Below are 25,139 nucleotides of genomic sequence, written 5' to 3' on the forward strand. Positions count from 1 at the left end.
TCAAAACAAGCATGTTCAAGAAAGGCAAATGAACATGAAGTAATTATAAAATAATTCTATGCATGTATAATAAGCGTTTAATATTTTGCTTTGTCTGAATGGAATTTTTTAAAAGCCACATGCTTTAATTGGGGAGCTACTGAAGTAATAATCTCAAATAGGAGATTCAATAAATGTGTTTCATGCTCTGATTAAATATCAAGGCCACAGCTTTCTTATTTCAGCTCTACTGAGCAATAATTTTGTTGGATAATAATGAACTCCCAAAGATTTATTGGCAACACTCGGCTGTATGTTTCAAAGCTCTGAGTCATATACTATGTATTTCCAAATCTGCCGATGATATTATAAAATCTAGTATGCAGAGCTTAAATTTTTAAGCAAATTTTATTGATTTCATATGCACTGCAAGGACTCTGGGTTCTTCTACTGAAACTTAGTGCCAAAAATATTTGCGCAATCTCAACTCATAGCAGATATTTTTTTTTCATTTGCATCAATTTCTTCCCTTAACCGAGTGCATATGAATCTCTTTACAACAAGGGTGTTAAAATGTCCTAAAGTATTTAGGAAAACAGAATGTCTTCTATAGATATCATTCTTCCACAAAGATTCTTTAACCTAGGTCTCAGTAAAGACAAACCTCTCAGATTGTTGATACAATTACTAGTTTCCATTTGATCACTATCAGTTGGCAACAAGCAAGGTCAGCATGAAGGCAAGCCCCAGAGCTTTTTCTAGAGAACTTTGCTCAACACTTACATTCAATTATTTTAATTTGTATTAGTGGTTGATTTTTGTTTTGCAATATCAAAACATTTTTACAATAATACAAAAAATTTACATTATTTTTCAAAGTCTGTAACATTTCTAGACATTAAGAGTATATTATGCAGTTCCCTGGAATTTTTTTTAATTCCAGTAACATATATATAACCCAAAATTCCCCCTTTTAATCATATTCAAATACATAATTTGGTTTTGTTAAACATTCATTTTACCACAAAACATTTATTTCTCAATTTTCCAAGTTTATATCATCATTCAATAGTGCACTCATACAAACTGTTGTCAGGAACTCAGCATTCACCAACAAAACTGAGGTCGCCAATGAATGTCTTGTAGAGCAAAGTTTTTTCTTCTTCTACATTTATAGTGATATTATGGAAATTTATAGTTAACAACAACTGACATTCATTCAATAAAAATTTTTGAGCTACAAAACCAGGCACTGTTCTTGGAGATATAGTTGTGAAAAAAAGACGGGACACTGCTTTAATGAAACTAACATTCTAATGGTGGTAGGAGACAACCACTAACTTAAAAAAGGAAATAAATGATTTCTGATAGTCTCTAAGTACAACAAAGAACACAAATGGTAGGAATAACTCAAGGGGATTCTGTAGGTAAAGTGGCCAATGACTGACCTATCAATGAATAGAAGGATTAAAAGCCAAATTAAAGAACAGATGTCTAAAATGATTATTGCATTTATGTAGTTCCATATAATTTAACATGTTCATTGCCAACTGTTTGCTAAACATTAACTTTTTTTTCTTGAATAAGTTTTGTAAAGAGGTATCATGTATCATATAAGTTCATTGTACAAAGAAGAAAACTCAGCACTGTATATGTTCCTGAAATAAATAATAGGTATAGACCTGAAGATACTTCATTGACAACTAGTATAGAGCATGTGAAGCTATAATACAAAGTTTCATGCTGCATTGTCTACCAGAAAGATGACTGATAATGGAATCAGGAACCTGTGATCAAGCCAGGAGGCATCACTTCTAGCTCTTCACCTTGACCAACTCATTACCTCTCTCTGAGCCTCACTTTATCATCTGTAAAACCAGCATAACTATGCATGTAGATAGGATTATTGTGGGAATCAAGTAAAATCATGTTATGAAAACCAAATTGAATTTTGTCAGTACATCACATTATAGCTGCTAACAGCATTGTTTTGTTGCTGCTGTTTTGTATTATAGAAAACAGGAAATTAATGGAAATGACAAAGGCACTTAAGTAATTTTTAGGTCAATACCCTTGAAAAGTATATAAGCATAAGTAAAGCAGCAAAGACTCCATCTGTTCATGGCTATTGGAATTAAGCCTACATTAGAGAAAATGATGTTCTTTTTCTAATCTTAAATTTCTTAGTACAATAGATGGGACTTGGTCATTAAAGAAAATCCCCAAACTAGAAATTTTTAACTCAAATTTTTCATTATCCAGTTTATCTTCTCATACTTTATGGATAGCTTTGGGATCAGGTGTAGCTCAGCAGTTGAGCACCTACTTTCCACATTCAGGTCATGGGTTCAGTACCTAGTACCAACTTAAAAAAAAACAACAACCATATCTTCCACAAAACTCAAATACCTGGGTAGGAATAATCACAAAGATATCAAATCTTACCAAACAGGGTCATGAACTGTAACTAAGAGAAATCAGGAAAACGTTTTACTGATTGTAATTTGGATCCTCAACTCCAAGTCCACAGAGGTTTCATCTAGACTTTACTACATGGCTGTTCTTTAATAAAATAAATATGAAATATAAATAAAATAGTAAAAATATAAGTATAAAATATAATTTTAAGCATCAAAGATTTCTCCATAATATGAAATTAATTTTAGAGAAATAATTGATAATTATGAAATTAATGTTGAAGAACCCTTCACTGTATGATATGAAATAGTCCTGGAATAGAAATTAACAGTAAATTAAATAACTTTACTATACAAAATACTTTTGTTTGGGAACACGGGGATAGTAAAGTTAGGTGAAATGTCCCATATCAAATGTAAAGGATTCCAGATTTTGAACCATGCAACTATAAGAAGTTTCTTCTGATAACTGAAATGTAATAATTAAACACTGCTCATTTTATACATTAAAAAAATATTAACTCCTATCCTGTGAAGCTGCTATTACCTTAGCATAAAATCATTTACTTTTCTCAGCCTAAACTGTTCATCTGAAATGTATTCTTTAATTATTTTTAGAGTGCATAAGTGCTAAGAAATTCTTCCAAATAGGTGATTTTTCTCCTAGTTTTCACCTAATCTGTGTATGATATGAAAACCAGGCTTCTATGTGTAAAGTGGATAGAAATTTACAACCTTGTTTTGAAAGAGTCCTTTTTTCCCCATCTAAGATTAAGAATTATCCTTCCATCTGGCTGTCCAGCCAGGTACAACTACAAAAAATGTGCCAAAGGGGCATATTGCCCACACTCCTCAATGCAGTGGCTGTTGTAAAAGAGCTAATGTTAGCAAAAGCCTTTATTGCCCATTAAGACAAAATTAAAACTTGCTAGGCATCAAACATTATACTAGGTTCCATTTCAAAGAAAGAACCATTTCACCCTTTTACTCTCTCCTGTAATTTTGGTCCTTTCTATTCAATATTTATATGACAATACATATTTCTTTTTCTATGCCACTATTTCCAGGGATCTCATATTCTCCAACTGTTCATTACCTAGATGTCACCTAATCCTCAAATAGTAGTTTCCAAATTTCACTGGAAACTTGTTAAAATATAATTTATCATAAAGCTCAATATAATCAGTTATGATGTGAATCAAATCATGCCCCCTGTGTCAATAATAATTTTAAATGAATTAAAGGAGGTTTTAGGCAACCAAATCTCACAAGGTGGTTTTTATAAGGCAGTCTACCTAATTAATCCCAAGTAAAAGGCTACTGTGACGCTCCTGTAAAGTTAAGTACCAGTAAGTTAGGTGACAGGAAGAAGGAACTCAAGACTTTAGTCTGCATACAGTGCCTTTTATTTCCACACAGGAAATAAATACAAAAGCCTTGCAGACCTAGGGTGCATCAAGAACTAACTCTGTCTATTCCCGCAGGCTTCTTCTAAGTATCATCAGGAGATCATTTCATATTAATCATTTGTCAACACCAGTATTAGGCAAAGAGAGTGACCTACACAGTAATGACTTTCTACTCACAGAAAGATGCAAAGACATGCACATAGGCATAAAAACTGCCTCCATACCTTATATAAAAGATGACTTTTGAAACTCAAAACCATAGTTCATAAAGCTTGTATTAAGCTTTCAGTGGAGTTTTTGTTGTTGTTCTAGTTTAAAATCTTTCTTGTAGCCCCTGGACACAAATATAGCAATGTTATTTTGAAGCAGACTGTCAAGAGCAAAGGGGTAAAATCATAAAGCATGAGGGAAATCTGGCACACTTTTCAACTGAAGACAGACAATTTCACACTCATTATAAGAAACTAATAATACAGACCACATCTATTATTATCAGCTCCCTTAGCTACAGTAACAGATAAGCATTCATCCGTCATTAAACTTGTGGAAGGCATGGGTTGACTGTGGCATAACTGAAAATGCAATGCTATGATTTATCCTCTTGCTCATTAATTTGAAGAAATTCTTTGATCATAGGAGCTTATTTTATTTCAAATTATTTCAAAATGTTTTATTTCCTCAACTCTTAGAAAATATAAAATACTGTTAGTCATAATATTTAATAAAGCAACAAGAACCTGTATTTTATAATATGCAAAACAGAAAGAGAACTACTCAAAGATCATTTATTCTGAGTTCCTGTCAGAGGAATGCTCTTTTCTGAAATAAAATTTTGAGTTTACTGTAATAATATTGCACCTAAAATATTTCTTCACCGCCTATCTATGGTACATCATTAGACTCTTGTCCAGAGGTTTCCTTGCCTTCTTTACAAACCAATGACTTTCTGTTCTGCCAAATTGAGTAACTCAGTCAAAAAAGAACAAATGTGATGGAAACATTTATGCTGCCATCATTTTATGGTATATCTCTGCTTCAAAAACCAGTCTTTCTGAGATTGGTATGAAAGCATTCACTTGTGGCAACCAATTTAGATTTTTTTTTTTTGGAATATATGCCTGTCATTTGCTCCCCTGTATAACTCTGGGGACAGCAGTGCTTTTAAGATCAGAAAGCACAGGGCAACCCACATGTACCTGCCCATGGACTGCACTCTAACTGGAATCGCTAAGTTTCTCTTAAGTAGACAGAAGACAAACAATCTTCAAGTAGTTCAAATAATGGAGACTTCAAAGACTTAGGGTATTTGGCTATCTTCCAATGAGAAAGAAAATGAGTTAAAAATTGCTTGAATTATGTGGATAATTACCGGAAATGCTTTCATCTGGAAGGTAGAATTGAAAGCAGATCTACATAAAACATGCATTTCCAATTCATTGTACTAGAAGGTACAGTACAAATATTTCTCCCACATTAATCAGGGGAGTTTTTTCAGAGGAATTATCTCCAAATCTAATTGGAAATTCCTTTGAAGATAAAAGGATGGCATCCTTTAAAATCATCTTGATGTACTAGCTTCCCAAATAAACTGCAACTGGACAATAAGAAAGGTTTTTAGAGACAAAACGTACCAGGGAACAAAGAAGGCATGTTTGGGGAGGCATTCACTCTAAACATATGTGAAGCTTCTAAAATACAAATTGATGCCTATATAAATTATATAAATCAATCATCTAAAACATTTATCAAAAGGAATAAAAATTGGAACAGGACAGGAAACTTTATCTAATACATAAGTTTAACAAATCTCATTCATTATCTCAGCATACACAAACACACATGCGCGCACACACACACATTTTGCCAGGAGAACAATTATTTCTCTTGCCAAGGTACATAAGCAGTTCCTGACATATGAGTAAAAAGAAAATTTTCAAATATTCCATGAATTTGTACAGGTCCTAAGAATCCTTTTATACATTACTTCTGATTCCAATGAAATCAGCACCCCATTTATATAAATGCTATTGTTTGATACACAGGTAAAACAAGAGAACAAACATAACAAAAACCTGAAGATATGAAATCTCTATGTAAATCCTTTCAGTATTTGTTCAAGAACATTACATTATGTTTCTATACAAAGAAATGCTTTATTGAAACAATTTTAGCTTATTTATTTCAGATCATTACAAAATGATGATTTAAGGTACTGCTTATTTTACAAATTAAATTGCTAAAGGTCACAAGGACTCATGGATCTGCATGCTTTTACAATACTCTGCTGCTAATACACTTTTAATTTAGCAGAGGGGCACCACCCAACTAGAGATCTATAATTTAGTTATAATATGAAGCAAGTTTTTCATCACGTTGTTTCTCAATTTGCAAAATAAGATGATTATGCTGCAATATAAGATTAATGAATGTTAAGGGTAATGAATAAATAAGTGCTTTCCCTCACAGATTCTGACACTTGGGACTATACAAATGCTAAATAACAAGGGAATGATAATAAGGGAAGTTAAAGCAAATAAGGCAATCAAAATCCATTGGCTCTCAAACAATATTGAATGAAGTACTATTATGCTATATTGTAAATTAAAATTCCCCAGCACATGGAGTGATGCGCATAGAAGAAATATGAGCATAAAGAGACAAGTTCTGGCTTAGAAATATCATTTGTTTTGCTAATCATGTACAAAAAAATCAACTTCACATATAATGCTATTAATGAAGTGAAGTGCTCAGTTGAGCAAAAACTATAATTAAAAATAAATACAAATCAGAATTTTCATAATAAGAAATGACAGTATCATGACAAGCTGATAATTTATGAGTATACAGAAATCACTACACCAATAAACACTCTTGAGACAAAGATTTCATTACCCATTCTCTAAAATAAAATGATGAAGGAATAAATTCTGTACTACAAATTATTCTTCCCGAACCATAGCCATGCTATAACTAGCTTGCACAAATCTAATGTTTTGGGGTGCCACATCTGGAATATTTTAAACAGTAACTATCTTGGTCATGCTTTATTTACCCCTACAGATCTGATCCACACACACCCAGCACAAGCCTCAAATTCTGTAAACAGTAGAAGAAAAAGGATAAAATGTCTAAGATTTCCTCAAAATCTGTCCAAAGAATATTTTAAGATTCAGGAGAGAAAAGAATAATACTAGTTAAATTATTTCCAGTTTCTCTAAAAGAAATTTATTGCTTGGTCTATATTTTAATTTAGAAGAGTCATCTGAACTTAGTATCATGAGGGATGGAAATAGTATATGACTTATTTAAGGTTTGCATTAATGAGCTCTATGCTAAAATATAAGATCTTGAACATGACAAAGGGCACAAAATCATATCAAACCCCTCTCTCTCTCTCTTTCTTTTTTTTAACCTATGGCTATTCTATCATAATATAAGGGAGAATCTTTGCCAGTTTAAGAATTTCTAAATATTAGACTCAAAAATCTGAAAATATCAGGATCTAAGGAAAGTACTCTAAAAGATAGTATCCATTAACTATATGGGTAAACATGTCACACACTCTAATATATAAATTCTGTGTAATAATGAAAATTTTCCTTTAATAAATAGATTTCTTTATAATGTGACTCTATAAGCAAGCTCGATAGAATTTAAGTTTGTAAGTGACAGTACAAATTCATTCCAAACCCCATATTTTGTGTGAAACTAAGCCTCAGAGAACACTAGTCTGAATCACACACTGAAACTAGGTCTAGAAAACAAGTTTTCTGGTTCTGGTTCTCATTCTATTTTGAGACACCTAATTGTCTTCTGAACTTCAGCTAATATGAATAGAACTTCCCTACCAGAGAAGGAGAAAGAAAGAAACAAAACCAGTGCACCCATCCAGCTGGAGGAAACTTCTTTCTGAAAAGATACAAAGATACATGGCACTATTTCATTAAACATTTGAGAGGCAGAAGATAGAACTTAGTAGTGACTGGGCTTTGAAGGCAGAATAAAGGGATTTGAATATCAGCTCCTCCATGTCTAAATGAGTGAACGGACAAGTCACTTAACCTCTTTTTGTCCCATATGAAAAGTAAGGATAATAGTATTGACAAAAAAGAGTTGACATGAGGATTACCTGTGGGAACTCATATAAAGCACAAGAACAGTAGTAGCACATGAATGTGTTTGCCTCCCACCACACCAACCCTCCTCAAGGCCATTTCCTTCTTCCCTGTTCTATCTCTTATGCAGCTAATACTTACCATCTATGCTGAGTACTATCAAGTCAGACTTGGGGATTTCTCCACCTTGAAAAGATAGAGGCCAATTTTATTCAATCTAGTCCAATTCGATGTAGCAGACCTGTAGACTGAGATGAAGGTGGGGGAATATGTGTGAGAAATAATGTCTAAAGTCTCTCCGAATGTTCAACACCTCTCCTGAGTGAACCACTTTGCATGTCTGATGGTCTCCATTACCTCACTCCTTAGAAAGGATGGGAGCAGATGGATGGTTTAGAAATGGAACTCTTTACAGCTCCTTCAGGATCAGATGCTATGGGCAGGGAAGCTAATTTTATGGACAGATGCTATGGGCAAGTTTGTTCAGGTGGCTGAAATTTAAATACTACAAAAAAATCTTACAATTGAGCAAAAAAAAATCTTAATGCACAAATTGTTCATATATCAATAGTAATAGTTTCCCACAACTCCTTTTTCCTTCATTTATTTGATAAAGGCTCCTAATCTTGGCAATTTACTTCCCTAGTGATTAATTTGCCTTAATTTGATGATAAAGGTAACTCTACTTCATTTACTACTGTATTCCTATAAAATAAAATGAAATAGGAATAATGGCAGGTAATTAATCTGATAGCCTTTAAAACCCCAAAATGATTAAAATTCACTGATTATAATTTGTTAATGGCATATGACTAAAATATTAAATATAAAATTGTGATCAATTAAAGCTTGCAAAGGTTAAAATCAGTTAGTTTACATACAGCCAATTGTTAGACACCTTTTTTAAAATCTTTCATGTTTACAGAGTAGTATCATAGAAGTTTAGCAAGTAAGGGAATCCTAAAGATCATTTAACTCAATTTCTAAATTTTAAAGATGAATAATCTACAGCACAAGAAAGTGACATGTCCTGTCCATGACTACAAAACCTGATCTATGCTTTATAAAACAAATTTTCTTTCCCTAAAATGATTTATTAACAGATCAATATTTTAATGATAGCACTTAAGAAACTATTCTAAATAGTTACCATTATCCACATCCTAAAAGTTGAGATACAAAGTTTAAATAATTAGTTTTGAAAATTTTGAAAACAAATATTTCCCAAGGAAAAAAGAATAGCCTTTTATAGGGATGCATTTAGTAGAACTCAACAATAACTTGGGATATGGAACCTTCAATTAGCACTAAAGAAAGACTGAGTCTTAGAACAAGGGAATATAAAGTCAAATAATGGGAGAAAAGAATTTAAGTTCTTTATACAAATGAATGTAGCTAGCAATTTGCTATAAAGGAAAAGGAAAAAACTGCGCTTTTATGTAGCCATGGCAACTTCCTATCCTCACCAATTTTGAACTTAAGCCAAGTATCAAAAAGCTTCTCTTCCTCAAACTCTTTAATCTTTATAATATACGTAATGAATACACTGAAGAAGTCACACTTTGCTCTTAAGCTTTAGCATTGTTAAAAATTCATTTGAAAGACAGTGGATTTTAAATCTTTTTACACAGGTTTCCCCACTATACTGCAGCTTATTTTTTATAGGTGATACAAAAGACCACAGAATGAACATCCAGATCATTCCTTTTGGAAAGACAGAACTAAGCATTTCCTCCTTCGTGCATCCACAGAGCAGAGAACATACTTTTACTATAAATTAAATCTACTGCGCAGCATCTCCTTAAACTCCTTCAATAATTGAGTACTAGTTGAGCAGAGATTTCATCTTGTTCATTACCGACTTTTCCGTATCTACAACAATGGCAGCCAAAAAGTAGGTGCTCATTCAATATTTTATAAATGACAACTATCAAGCAGATGAAGATGTGAAAGGCCAAAGATCTCTTTACCCAGAAAAAACTAGCCTTTTCCATAAAAGGTTCACATATAATTATATCTTAAAAAACATTTATTTTGAAATTAAATAATTCTCAATGACACGTATCCACAGGTATTAAAAATATAAGATATGAGAATTCCTAAAATTGATCTCTCTTAATGGCCTAAACTGTGAAGTTTCATGCTGCAGCATCTTATATAAATCATTTTTGGCCTATGGCTCTTCCTCAGGCAAAATCTGCTTGGGGGAGCCAATAAGAAAAAGGAAAGAACACTTAGAGAAAAAATCAGAAAGTAGAAAGGACATACATCTTAAGAAACTTTCACATTTTAAAATGCTTTTGAAGGAAAAAAGTCTCTTAAATCAACACACACACAAAAAATTCTTCAGTTGCCAAATTATACTCTATCAATGAAAATTACTTTTTTTTAATTTTTAATTTTTAATCCGACAACTTGAGATTAGAAATGAAAGCACAGTGACTGATGCAGTACTACTTCAACAAATATTTATTGAAAGATTGGGTAGATGATAAATGAATGAGTGGATAATGATAAGCTCTAATAAGGTCTGATTTTGAACTTGCATGAGTCATTCATTCAAACTATTTAAAAGAGGCTTTATATAATATATCCCATTGAGATGTGGGTTTCCATGCCTGATGACATTTCAATAACATTATCTTCTGAACTTTCATAATATCCTGTTATAATTTCTTTTGCTTTAATATCTGAAGAGTAGCATTGCCTTTACAACTAAAAGAAGCACAAAAATGATCTTTTTTTAATGGGATAAAGGAAAGGAAAATAACAATAGTTAATTGTGAGTTGGCTCTTAGCTCCTATAGTATGATCACATGTATGAATGTTCACCCTAACAAAAGAGAATCATTTAATGAAAACACATCTACTTTTAGTAACACTACCATATGGTTCACTTATTATATTTTAAGGAAGAAAAGCAAGATATATTTATTATCTATACATTATCTTCTTTTCATTTATCCACTCACCCATTTATTCATCCATTCATCCATAATTTATTTATTGAAGACACATGTTCAAGTCCTTATGCTAGGTTCTAGAGCAGGGGTTCTTGCCTTTTTTGTTTAATGGACCCCTTTGCCAGTCAGGTGAAAACCACAGACCCCTTCTCTGTCTACACTATATTGTATATTATTTAACAAATATATCAGCCTTGCACCAGCACGTCCCCATAAGAATAATGTGTTGTGTTGTTTTTTTTAAAATTTCAATTCAAGCTCATGGATTCCTTATTAGGAACCCCTGTTCTAGGGTATCTCCATAAGCAACAAACAGTCTTAAAACCTTGAAAACGCAATGTTGAAATATTGATTTTTCAAAGTATAATGTCTCTAATCTTATTTTAGAAGAAAACCAGCAAATTGATAGAGTATAACAAATTATGTAAGCATATCAATAATAACCTAATTCAAGTATGAAAATATTTTTCAAATAATTTATTTTTTATTCAAGGTGTACAAAAAGGAGAGTTAGGAAAGGAACAATTGGAGGAGAGGGAGGTAATAAATGAGACAGTTATTTAGAAAATCGAAGGACTCAAGGACTGAAAATGGCATTAGACTGACCAATTTTTGTTTTTAAATGACATAATTTACGTTTTTTAAAAATTCTAATATAGATGCAAAAAAAAAAAAAAGGAGAAATGAAAAACCCTCCTTCTAGAATCAATACCACCATTAGAATCTGGCCAAAATCCCAAAATGTCCAACAGCAAAAACTGTTTCCTCAGTGGTAAAACTAAATTGTAGCTCTAAAGAACAGATTTATTTTTTAAATTGGTGCCTATAAAGTGAACCAGTTTCCATTTTGCTAGTGGACATTTTGCAGCTTAACTGTGACATTTCTACTTTTATAACCATCAAACAATAGGGATAAAAGCTTTAAAAATCCGAGAGTATCTTTTTCTCTTTATGCTTTTTTGACTTTTTTGATCAGTTATGGAGGGGCAGTCATTTTAATACCTATTACATATGATCAAATCCAGCACAAGCTATAAAAAGACACATTTGTGAGTTACCATTCACTAAACCTTTGGTTAATGATTTCTGCACTGGAGGTACTGTGCTAGTTACTAATCAACCAATTGAACACACTAATATAATAAAATGAAAGGTAAGTTGAATACAGTCCCTACCTAATAATCTCATGTCTAGTGAGAGGGAAAAAATGTAAACCAATGATGAAGACACAAGTGAGAAATGACCAAGGATGAACTCAGGAAAAGCTTCCCTTCACAGAGATCTGAAGTTTTGAAGTCACACCAACGACCAAGAGACTGAAAAATTCTAGTTCCCATTTACTAAAGCAGATGCTTCAGGTTATTATATCTGATGGCTGATAATTAAGAGTGCTAACCTAACTTACCTGTCTCTGATTCTGTCTTCACAAACAACTTAAAGATTAATAATTTATATTTCCATATACATTTTTCTAAATGAAGCAAAATATTGACTAGCAGATTCTGATATTTGTAGCTCTTAACAGTCATATTTCTCATTATAGTAAGCTGGCATTCTGGTTTTGTACATTATTCCCTTGTGAGTCTGGTTAGTGTGTTCACATCCAAGTCAGTATTATTAGACTGGGAAAATTAACTTTCTAAACATGAACGCCAGAAGACCAAGGTGATAGCCCTGCCTGAGAAATAAAATGCTGCATTATATTTTTGCTAAAATTCTATCATAAGGGGAACAGATGCAGCTCAAGTGGTTGAATACCTGCTTCCCATCCCACATGGGAGGTCCCGGGTTCAGTCCCTGGTGCCTCCTAAAAACAAAAAAAAACAAGAAAACAAGCAAAAAAACCAACTCAGGGGAGCTGATGTAGCTCAGTGGTTGAGCGCCAGCTTCCCACATGCAAAGTCCTGGGTTCAAACCCTGGCCCCAGTACCTCAAACAAACAAAAAATTACATCATATTCTCTTTCTCTCTCTATCTCTGTCTGTCTGTCTGTCTGTCTCTCCCCCCATATATATGTATGCATGCAATGTGGCTTACAAGAAAAAAAAAAAAACTGGGAGCTTAAAGACAAAACCTAGGCTCTAATCACACGCTATCATTTATTAGCTGTGTGATCTCAGGCAGATGGACCTCAAAACCCATGCAAAAAAAATGAGACTAAAGTACCTATCCAACCTATCTCACTAGGTCATTTTTAACACAAAATAATAAGAGTTTTGAAAACCATGATGTGCTAAGATATAAGATATTATTTTTGCCCTACTGTCCTGAGGGCAACCCATGCCAAACAGCTCATGAGTGAAAGCATAATAGTAATTTCCACAGATGTGAAAAAGTCCATATTACAATAAATAGATGCTAAATTTTGATATCTTCTATTATGCTTCCCATACTGACAATTTCTTAATACAGACTAGGAGAAATAACATTTGAATTTATTCACCACTATAAAAAACTTTATTTTCAAAACATTCCAGATTAAATCTAGTTCAAATTGTGATTGTTTCTGGCTTATGGCTATGTAAATGACAAAATGAGGTTAGAAAATAAAGTTTCTAATTAAACATAAATATAAATTTTTAAATGCACTCACCAGAATAATTTCAAAATTTTTAAAAATGATTTTATTAGGTTAACACCCCCTCATGCCAAAAGAAGGTTTTATCTTTAACATTTTCATTACTCTAGTTAATTTAAAGGAGGGTATAGGCCACTCTGATTTTGCTGTAGACAGTGCATCTAACTGACAAACTGGCAGAATTTAAGGTTTCTCAGTTCTCAACTGAGTAATTCAAAGGAATCTTACAGAACTTTATTTTTCACCTTGTAGGAAGGCGTTTTCTTCATTCTGGGAATAAAGAAACAATGCATTTCTATTTCAGTTGTACTCAGGTGCTCCTTCTAGATGCCTCCATATCAGCCCTTACATCAAATTTTAACAATCTGTTTACTTGTGTTTCACCTCCAGAATGAAAGCTTACTTAAACATGTCTAAGTCATCTTTTTTTCCTCTGGCTATTAACCCAATAACTGGCACATAGTGGGTTTTAATAACTGTCGCATGATTAAATTAAGGATTCAACCATGGCTATACTAATAGATTGACTTTTGTATTAGCCTCAAATTGAACCTTTAGATTTAATACTACATGTAACACATATTCTGTATTAAGTTATAGATTTATGCAAGTTAAAGCAGCCAAATTCATTGAAATTAGAAAATCAGGCAGACTGAATTTCTTAAATTATATGTAAAAAGATGCATAAATGAATTTATTAATTAATGAAATTCATTTATTTATTCATTCAAAACATTCCTTAAACCTACTATGTTTTGACTACCACACCTAGGAGCTGGGGATAAAAAGTCAGTCAAGGCCCACACTCTCAATGAGATGACTCCCTGTGAGGAGGAGAATCAAGTATTAATAAATGTTCTTGATGCCAGGGGATCACTGAGGAGGGACAGCTAAGAACAAACGAAGGGGGATTTAAAAAGAAGGCTTCTTAGAGTGGGTGATGCTAGAACTGAGTTTGGAAAAAACAGCAAGAGGTAACTTAAAACAAAGAAAAAGACATTCTAGGCAGATTCAACAGGGTGAATTACATATACTCTATTCTGCTCTGTCAATAGAAAGAAGGCTGCAGACAGGAGACTGGCAGAAGATGAGGCTAAACATGGAGAGAGAGGAACGATTCCAGGCTGTGAAGGCTCTAAGGGCTTAGAAGCATTTATAGGCATCCTCAGTGAAAAGTCTTTCCTCAAGGGACTCAGAGTCTACCTAAAGCAGGTTAGGAGTACTAGCTGAAACTTTAGTTAAAAAGAAAAAAAAGAAACTAAGATCAGCAAACAGATGGAGTAATGAAAAAAATAGCAAAGACTATTTAGGGTATCACAATTATCAAGAGACCTCATGATTCAGTTTCTAGATAAAATGGCATGTCTGCAAATAAAGGGTAAGAGGCAAATTTGATGTGAATGTGAACTATAGCTATTTTACAATTTTGAAAAACAAGTATTTTTTTACCAAAAAGAAAAAATGAAGTAAAATTTTGTCTCCCTGTAGAGTCTACATCTCTAAACATATTTATTTCTGTCAATGAAGTTTCCACCTATCTAGAGCCACTCACCAATGCCATTTTGAATGTCAACACAGGACAGAGATGAAAGAAGGAAGAATGTTCACAGCCTGATTATTCAGCAGATATTTATTGCTGGTAGGCAAACGCCCCAGAAAGAAAATCCAACTATGCCCTGCTGTGCTGTGCTCTTGAAAAGAGAGCTCATCAGTGTCTAACTGAAGGGAGAATATATGAAAAAGTAGTGTGGTATTTTACAACACAGCAAGCACATAGCAAAACTGCAACTTGGATTTGGAAGTGCTTATTTTTCTGTGATAAAGACTTCAGTATCCATTTAAAATGAGGAATATCTAAGCATTTGCTTTGTTGTTGTAATGTTACATTTTCATTGCTAGTCACTAATGGAATGTAAGGTATTTTCACGGAAAAATAAGTCAAATATTAGATTGAGTTTCAGTTGAGAATGGCAACATACAGGTATAGCAAAAGCAAGTTAGAGTTAATATCTTCCAAATACTTCAAAATTCAAGAAACTTTAAAAAAGGAGGTGGTAGAAAAAGAGTATTGATGAAAATAGAAATTGCAGCTAAACACCATTACTTCTGGTTCATTCAGCAAGTATTTTATATGTCTTTAAATGCTATCTCCTAGGGGCTTGAGGAACTTAAGCTAACTCATTTAGTAGGTACTGAACAGTATTATTTATTTATAGTCTTTTTTATTTTGCCTTTCTAAAATAAAAAAAAGTATAATCATTGAAGGATTGTTTTCTTTTTTTCCCTTGTAGCTAATTCTCAAAGAGAATGAAAAGCACAAAAACCAAAATTACAAGTAACAGTTTGAAAATAAAGGAAAAATTCTGTGTAAACAAGTAACAGTTTGAAAAGAAGGAAAAAATTCTGGATGCATATTCATTATGTTAACGAAACTAAGCTTTCTAAAGATTTACTTTTTCTGCATGTCCAATTCTTAGGAAGCTAACTGTGAAGGAAAGCTACAACAATGATAAAGTCATCAAAACTTACTGAAATAAGCCCTAAGAATACTAGTTACTTAGGAAATTATTATTAGTCAATGGATATTAATTATGGTATTTAATTCTTTATACTAATTCTTTTTCTTTTTATCTTTTTTCTCTTATATTTATTACATTTAGCATCATGCTGCTATTTCTGCAAGTACTGAACGAGCATGGGATTTTAACATTATACTTCTAAATAAATGAATTACTCAATCTCCTGTGACCATCTATACATACTCCATCATCACAAAGCATATCAATATTATACCATCAAAGAGATAGTGGCTTTCTTTTCTCTGATATGTACAACCTTTTTGCACAATGCAACTGTGACATTGACACTTATTTCCATGAAGAAACACTTTATGATTCTATGGCATTTATCATTTGACAATTTCAAGTGTTTTCCTTATCAATCAGCTCTTACTGAACTTGTTAGCAGTGACTGTAGAATCCTTAAGGGCCCAGTAAATTTCTGAAGAAGAAAGCTAAGATGAAGGACATACCACTCCGAATTCATGTGCTACTTGGCCTAGCTATAACTACACTAGTACACGCTCTAGATAAAAAAGTGGATTGCCCTCAATTATGTACATGTGAAATGAGACCTTGGTTTACACCTAGATCCATTTATATGGAAGCATCTACAGTGGACTGTAATGATTTAGGTCTTCTAAATTTCCCAGCCAGATTACCTGCTGACACACAGATTCTGCTCTTACAGACTAACAATATTGCAAAAATTGAATACTCCATAGACTTTCCAGTAAACCTTACTGGACTAGACTTATCGCAAAACAATTTGACGTCAGTTACCAATATTAATGTAAAAAAGATGCCTCAGCTCCTTTCTGTTTATCTTGAAGAAAACAAACTTACTGAGTTGCCCGAAAAATGTCTGTCTGGACTAAGCAATTTACAAGAACTTTATATTAATCACAACTTGCTTTCTACAATTACATCTGGAGCCTTTATTGGCCTACATAATCTTCTACGACTTCATCTCAATTCAAATAGATTGCAGATGATCAACAGTAAGTGGTTTGATGCTCTCCCGAATCTGGAGATTCTGATGATTGGGGAAAATCCAATCATTAGAATCAAAGATATGGACTTTAAGCCACTTATCAATCTTCGCAGCCTGGTGATAGCTGGCATAAACCTCACAGAAATACCAGATAATGCATTAGTTGGGCTTGAAAATTTAGAAAGCATATCTTTTTATGACAACAGGCTTAATAAAGTGCCCCATGTTGCTCTTCAAAAAGTTGTAAACCTCAAATTTTTGGATCTAAATAAAAATCCTATTAATAGAATACGAAGGGGTGATTTTAGCAACATGCTACATTTAAAAGAGTTGGGGATAAATAATATGCCTGAACTGATCTCCATTGACAGTTTGGCAGTGGATAACTTGCCAGATTTGAGAAAAATAGAAGCTACTAACAATCCCAGATTGTCTTACATTCACCCAAATGCATTTTTCAGACTACCCAAGCTGGAATCACTCATGCTGAACAGCAATGCCCTCAGTGCCCTGTACCATGGTACAATCGAGTCATTGCCAAACCTCAAGGAAATCAGCATACACAGCAATCCCATCAGGTGCGACTGTGTGATCCGCTGGATTAATATGAATAAAACCAACATTCGATTCATGGAGCCAGATTCACTGTTTTGTGTGGACCCACCTGAATTCCAAGGCCAGAATGTTCGGCAGGTGCATTTCAGGGAAATGATGGAAATTTGCCTCCCTCTTATAGCTCCTGAGAGCTTTCCTTCTAATCTGGATTTAGAAGTTGGAAGCTATGTTTCCTTACACTGCAGAGCTACTGCAGAGCCACAGCCTGAAATCTACTGGATAACACCTTCTGGCCAAAAACTCTTGCCTAATACTCTGACAGACAAGTTCTATGTCCACTCTGAAGGCACGCTAGATATAAGTGGCATGACCCCAAAAGAAGGGGGTTTATACACTTGCATAGCAACTAACCTTGTTGGTGCTGACTTGAAGTCTGTCATGATCAAAGTGGATGGTTCTTTGCCCCAGGATAACAATGGATCCTTGAACATTAAAATAAAAGATGTTCAGGCCAATTCAGTTCTAGTGTCTTGGAAAGCAAGTTCTAGAATTCTCAAGTCCAGTGTTAAGTGGACAGCCTTTGTCAAGACTAAAAATTACCATGTTGGCCAAAGTGCTCGAATACCATCTGATGTTAAGGTATATAATCTTACTCATTTGACCCCATCAACCGAGTACAAAATTTGTATTGATATCCCCACTGTTTATCAGAAAAACAGAAAACAATGTGTGAATGTTACCACAAAAGGTTTGGACCATGACGGAAAAGAACAAGAAAAGAGTAGCACTACAACATTTATTGCCTGCCTTGGAGGCCTTCTGGGGATTATTGGTGTGATATGTCTTTTCAGCTGCCTCTCTCAAGAGATGAACTGTGATGATGGACATAGTTATGTGAGGAATTATTTACAGAAACCAACCTTTGTATTCAGTGAGCTTTATCCTCCTCTAATCAATCTCTGGGAAGCAGGCAAAGAAAAGAGTACAGAATTGGAAGTGAAAGCAACTGTTATAGGTATGCCAACAAATACATCCTAAAAGCAACCAACTAAACCTACTTCAAAGAAAAGCTCAAGACTGCAGTTGTGCTAAGTAAAAGGCAGAGAAATATTTCATTCTTGAAAGAAGTTTGGGCTTCACGAATGCTGCTCCTGACCAATGGAAATACTTACAATTTCAGCATTTTAATTTACTGGATTCAAAGGGTACTGTGGCAACCAAAAAAATAACTCCATTTTCTAGAACCTTCATGTAACTTTTCTGTCTGGAATACAGTTAATGTGGACAAAGAACATTTCTGTATTTTTTTTAAGTATGTAAAAGTAGTTGAACTGAGCAATACCTCCTCCTGTGTTGTATTACACATATTAGCCACGAGTTTTTGCAGTGCCCAGATAAACTTGAATTGACACGTGGTGTAATAAAATGGACAAATTCTGTAGAGTAGACACAGTGAGTATGTGGACCTCTTTTATAAGGAAAAAATACATTTTGGATTAAAATTAATTGCTTTTGTCTTGTTTTTGTTTCTAAATAAAGAATAATTTCTGGGAAATATCATCTGACCAGATATCATTTAAATGATAAAGGTTTTTAGAAAAGAGTTTTTCTATAATGAAATCTGGAATGCCGAATGAGACACTTTATTGGGTTATGTAACTACATGTTTGTAATGCACAAAATGGATTTTAGAAAGCACTTTATCAATATTAAAAGGCAAAAATAACACTGTATATAACCCTTTAAATATTGACAGAAATATAGGAAATCACGTATTCACTTAGAGATTTTCTTTTCTTAACAAGCAGCATTTACAATAGATTTACTTATTAGGTTCAGATAATGTAAATTCAATATCTGTGAACCTGAAAGTCTTATTTTAATAATTAGTGCTAACTCAGGTTTAGGTTGCTTGCTTTGCAAAAAAGATTGCCAAATTTCTATAGGACCTATAATCCAGGTATAATTTGTAAATCTCTCTGTGGTTCTCAACATTTAATGAGCTTCACTGTAATAACAAACAAATAACTACATAATTTGCTATACTGCATATGTAGTAAGGAAAAAAACATGACCTGATCTAAGACTTGATTTTAGAACTTCATTTTAAAATATATTGGGTTGGTAGTGGAAGAAGTTAATCAAGTTCACTTTTTAAAAATATTCTCCTTTTTTATTTAGAAAAATTCTTCTGACTATACATTAGACACCTAGAACCCACAGTTTTTTTTTTAAAAATCAGAGCACCACTGAATTTAGTGGTGCTAAATTCATTTAAAAAAAAATAATGTTTTTAATATTGTTATAAGAGAAATAAAAGGATTTCACTTAAAAATAAAACAAGATTTGAGGGTATCAGTCATATTTACAAACAGAAAACACACAGTCCTGCAAAATAAATATATTTTTGCACAAAGGAAACATTCTGAAAAAATAAAAAAATCAATAGGCAAATATAAGATAATAGGCAATAATTTTTAGAGGCAAATCATTTTGCTCAACAAAGCTACAAGGTTTCCATGTTAATTGTAGCTATGTCTGTTCATAATTTAATATTTCTTATGGTAGCTTGCTGCATTATTATCAACATGTCACTAGCCTGTAAACATTTACAGTACTGTGGTCATATCAATTTATTTTTTTAATAATAGAAATTTGCGTTTTTGATTGCATTGACAATTTCTAATTAACCCTTGCTAGTTTTGACAAAGGGAAGGTAATTGTTATGAACTCTTTCAAATGGAAAGACAAATTGTGTTAATTTTTAACACACCCCAAATATGGAATTTTCTAATCCAATGTGTTTCCTGAACATGACTTCTACAATCTGATGAATCACTATCACACAAAGGCTGACATTAGAATTTATCAGCAAGACATGCTCATATATCACGAGAGGTTTCAGCACCATGAACAGAGCGTTTTAGAGCAAGGCTATTTGTCAAAATTATAGGAGCTGAAATATGACCTATTAGGATGCAGATATTGTGTAGGTCAGCAAGAACTTGCTCAGGTATCTTATATGTTTCTGTTTTAAACCTATCTGCATGGGGAACTATTACAAATATACCTTAGAGCTGAGAATCCCATTTAAAGCTATATATATTTTAGAACAATTGAATGTAATAAGCACTCTGAATAGACACCGAATAGTGAGCACTAAAATGAAGTATTTTGTTGCAGCTGAATAAATACAGATGTTCAAAGCAAATCATAATCCTATTTACTTTCTTAAATTGTAATCTAAATTTCTATTGAGAGAAAACACATTTGCCCCAGTAAATAAGAATGGCATTTTATATTCCCTATGCTAACTCCTAAACCTTCCATTACCTAAGCACCGGTCAAAGTACTCAAAGGATAAAACTTCCAAATTGGTGATACCATATGGATAGTCCTGTTGCAACAGAGAAATCTACCCACAACAAATAAAATTCCAAAATATATACCTCTATGAATGCCAACGGAGCCCCTTACCACAGGTTGTGGTCACAATCATAAAATTTGCAAAACCACAGAAATGATTTCAAAAAAAGTACATATTTTCTTTTTTACACTTCATAATAAAATTCAAATTTTCTAAAAATAATCATGCCCCATTGACTATAAATCTGTAAAAACAAAGTGGAGCAAAATGTGTAACTGTCAGCACAGATAAGCAGTAATAGGTTGTCAGTCAAATCATACCAACCACTTTACTTGATATATGCACCATGAGTCTTTTTTTTTTTAAGATTTATTTATTTATTTAATTCCCCTCCCCTCCCCCGGTTGTCTGTTTTCTGTGTCTTTTTGCTGCGTCTTGTTTCTTTGTCCGCTTCTGTTGTCGTCAGCGGCACGGGAAGTGTGGGCGGCGCCATTCCTGGGCAGGCTGCACTTTCTTTCGCGCTGGGCGGCTCTCCTTATGGGTGCACTCCTTGCGCGTGGGGCTCCCCTACGCGGGGGACACCCCTGCATGGCAGGGCACTCCTTGCGCGCATCAGCACTGCGCATGGGCCAGCTCCACAGGGGTCAAGGAGGCCCAGGGTTTGAACCGCGAACCTCCCATGTGGTAGACGGATGCCCTAACCACTGGGCCAAAGTCCGTTTCCCCATATGAGTCTTTTATTACTTATTTCAGTACTTGAAATTTTATTCTAACTAGACAGAAAGTTTTTAAGCAAAACTCCATAATGGATATGCATAAGTTTAAAACTCTAATTCTTTAATTAACTACTTAACTATCTCTCATACTTTCACAGTGATACTATTCACCATCAACCCATACTCTCAAAGAACAATGATACTTAGAAAACCACAAGACTTTTTTTCTTGTTCTAAAAATGTATTTACATGTCACTTACATGTCACAACATTTTGATACAGAAATGTTATCCCAATTTTTGTTCTTATTCACTATCTCTTTCTAGCAACTAGGCTAATGCTAACCTTTAACTGTTTAAATCAGAAGGCATGTCTACTTAAAATATATTACTTCTAGGCATAGTGATATGAATAACTATTATGTTTCCTCTATTTTATTTATTTATTTATTGACTTTGTAATAATATTACATTAAAAATATATATGTGAGGTCCCATTCAACCCCACCCCCCCACCCCGCCTCTCCCCCCCCCAGCACAGAGAAATTGATCAGCCCCAAAATATGAAAAGTTAAGTTTAAGAAGGTATCTGGCACTGACAAAAGTTAATATATTTTTCAAGAAATGCTGTATGTACCCTAACTCTTCTGAGATTTTTCAGTAACCATGAAGGAAAACTTTTAATTCCACAGGTTAGCCTTTTAGATGATAAAATTATAAGTGGTGCTATCAGAGACCAATAAAGCAAACAATATATACAATTAAAAATTTAAATTGTATAATTGCCTGGAGAAAGGGAAAATTTTAAAAAAATGTCCCCACAGCTATCACAAATATCAGGAAAAAATCTAATTGTATATACCACCATTAGAAGACATTTTGGGCTTCATCTAGTGTTGAATTTCTAGGTGATAAGGGATAATGAATAGTGATTTAAATGTGGCTACATATTTTAAAATCCAATCTCATTTATTTTTCAGGACATATTAGAGCAAATAAGTAACAGTTTTTGAAAGAAATTGACTCCAGTTTCAATCCAATAGTGGCTACTTTCATGTGTCATCAGAAAAAATGAGGCCCATATCTAGTGTATACATCCAATCACAAGAAAAAATATTAAAAGAGAAATCTTAATTAGTCAAATAGAGATTATCTCTAAAATCAGTATATATCTCATTGATTATATATACTCAAAGGTGCTTATGGATTAACCTTCATTATTAGGATTAGCCTTCATTATTCTCAAGTGAGAAGGTATCATATTAAATAGGAAACAACTCTTTTTTTATTCCTGGTGAAAATAGACAATCCTACAAAAATTTGAATTTACCTATTTTCTAGTTTATTTTATATACACCTCAGTAAATGATTATATGATCTCTTCACTCATCTTCAAAATAAGCCATATAATATATACTAACACTATGTACCTCATAGGTAGATCATTAGGACTTTCTCTTAAAAGCAAACTGAGGTCTTGAAGTAAGTAATAAACTGAAAGCAAATCACACACATTATTTCAAAATTATTGTATAGATGCCAAGAGTAACAAAGCATTGAAATAAGAATTATGGTTGACCATAGCAAGCCATTCAAAAGAATGAACTATAATGGCATTTGAACATGTTATAGTACTTTGTGTGTTTATATTTATCTTTTCTAACTCTAATATATCTTCAAGAAACTAATACCATTTTGTGACCATTGTAAAAAAAAAAAAATCCAGCTTCTTATTAAAACATATGGTTTGGTGTTGAGGTTATTGATTCAAAATCCAATTGCAATATTCATTTATAATTGTTACCAGGCTCTGGAACAAATAATTGAGTAAGCTTAGACATAAATTGACCCTCCTAATCCTTGCATTGAGAGAATCAGAATATAATAAAACAACCTTCCTATCATTTTTGGTGCTGAATTCAAGGCTGGTAAAGACAAAAATAGTAATTGAACCATCAAAATTGCCATTATTAAAGCCACATGACCAAACATACCAAAAGTGTTCTTCAAAAGAGTCTAACTAAAATTGAAACCCATTTGAAAGTTAGGTACTGCTGATAAACACCCCTTTAATAATGGTTCCAGAAAGGTTCCAGAATAGTCCCTATTGAATAAGGGACTAGGAATCATGTCTCCAAAACAGAATAACTGGTAGTTGGGGTCACAGTTTTAATGCCTTTGTCCTTTCTGTCTCTGTTTCTTAGTAAGTTAATCAATAAACAAGCATTCCAATATAATTTTCACATAAAACTGTTGATTTTTTCAGGGTTTAAAAACTCATATAAGAAATGCATAGATTTATAATTATGTGATATTAATAATTCAAAGTTTAAATGTAAAACCATCCTTCTAATCATGGGTCTGATATAGAGGGGTATGAAAATACACATTCTATAAATGTGTATGCATTTCTATATCTATATCTATAGATGTCATATCTATAAATGACACATTCATTTCTTTCTACTAACAAAATTTTTATCCATACAAATAAAATGAAATTAATTGAGTACAGTGGAAAAATGAACTAAGTTGAAAATAACTAAAGGGAGTTAGGTTTGTCTTTGTCTTCCAATGTATTATGTATGCCTCAGCCCAGACTGTGTCCTGAAATGGCAAAGTGATGTTTGAGTTATTTTCCTGTCACATAAAGGCATATGAATTAAACATGTATTATTAATATATTATATTTTATTAAATATATATATTTACTTGAATATCAAGGTATAAACAAAGAAAGAAGCAAGGGAAAGGGAAGGGATAGAACATTTACTGAATGCTGAATGTGGCAGACTAAGAAATCTGTCCTTGGAAATGAATTCCAGATCTAAAGAAAAGAAGGGGAATAGGAAAAATGAAAATTTATACACCCTTAGTATAGGCCAGGCATCCATCCATTTCTCTCTCTCCCCCTTCCTCTTCCGTCTCTCACTCTACATATAGATATATATACAATATATTATAATTACATATATTATAATTTAATTAATTCAATCCTCATGAAATTCCCATGAATTCAGTGTTAACACTCCCATATTATAGAGGGGTATTTGTCTCAGAGAAGCTATGTAATTTTCTTTCCCAAGAAAAGAATAATAATAAAGCAAAAACAAGCAAAAGCTACAACATCATGAGATACAATAACACTTGAGGACTTTATAAACATGCCATCTCCTGCAAAAACAACTAATAGGTGATTTTCTCGGGAGGGAACAATCCATCAATAGTATACCATATTCATTAATTTTGCCTATTAACTTCCAACTTTCCCTATCAACATGTTCCTTTATTCCTGTCTCAGATTTGCATCAGTGGGTAATAAAGTGCCCTTATTCATCAACTTTCAATTACTACTGACAAAGACAGAATAGCACTGGTAGAGAGAGATCTAAAAGAAGGAGGTGACTTTCAGAAAGGTTTTTGTATTAAACTCCTCCTAAATTCTCCCTCGTTTGAAATCCCAAGCTTATCATAATGCCACACTTTTTC

The 25,139-nt window shown here is 33.2% G+C and overlaps 2 protein-coding genes across 3 annotated transcripts in view; one reads left to right on the forward strand and one right to left on the reverse strand.

The window, feature by feature from the left end:
* LRRN3 (leucine rich repeat neuronal 3) overlaps nt 1-19,123 on the forward strand; it is a 38,291-nt gene extending 19,168 nt beyond the window's left edge. Inside the window, exon 2 of the mRNA XM_004476325.5 lies at nt 16,122-19,123. Coding sequence (XP_004476382.1) covers nt 16,480-18,606 — 2,127 coding nt within the window. The 5' untranslated portion in view covers nt 16,122-16,479 and the 3' untranslated portion in view covers nt 18,607-19,123. The remainder of the gene's footprint in view (nt 1-16,121) is intronic.
* IMMP2L (inner mitochondrial membrane peptidase subunit 2) overlaps nt 1-25,139 on the reverse strand; it is a 1,033,857-nt gene that overhangs the window by 526,141 nt on the left and 482,577 nt on the right. The gene's annotated exons all lie outside the window — the stretch shown is intronic.

Source organism: Dasypus novemcinctus, chromosome 5, assembly GCF_030445035.2.
Source record: "Dasypus novemcinctus isolate mDasNov1 chromosome 5, mDasNov1.1.hap2, whole genome shotgun sequence".
In the NCBI taxonomy this organism is placed as follows: Eukaryota; Metazoa; Chordata; class Mammalia; order Cingulata; family Dasypodidae; genus Dasypus; species Dasypus novemcinctus.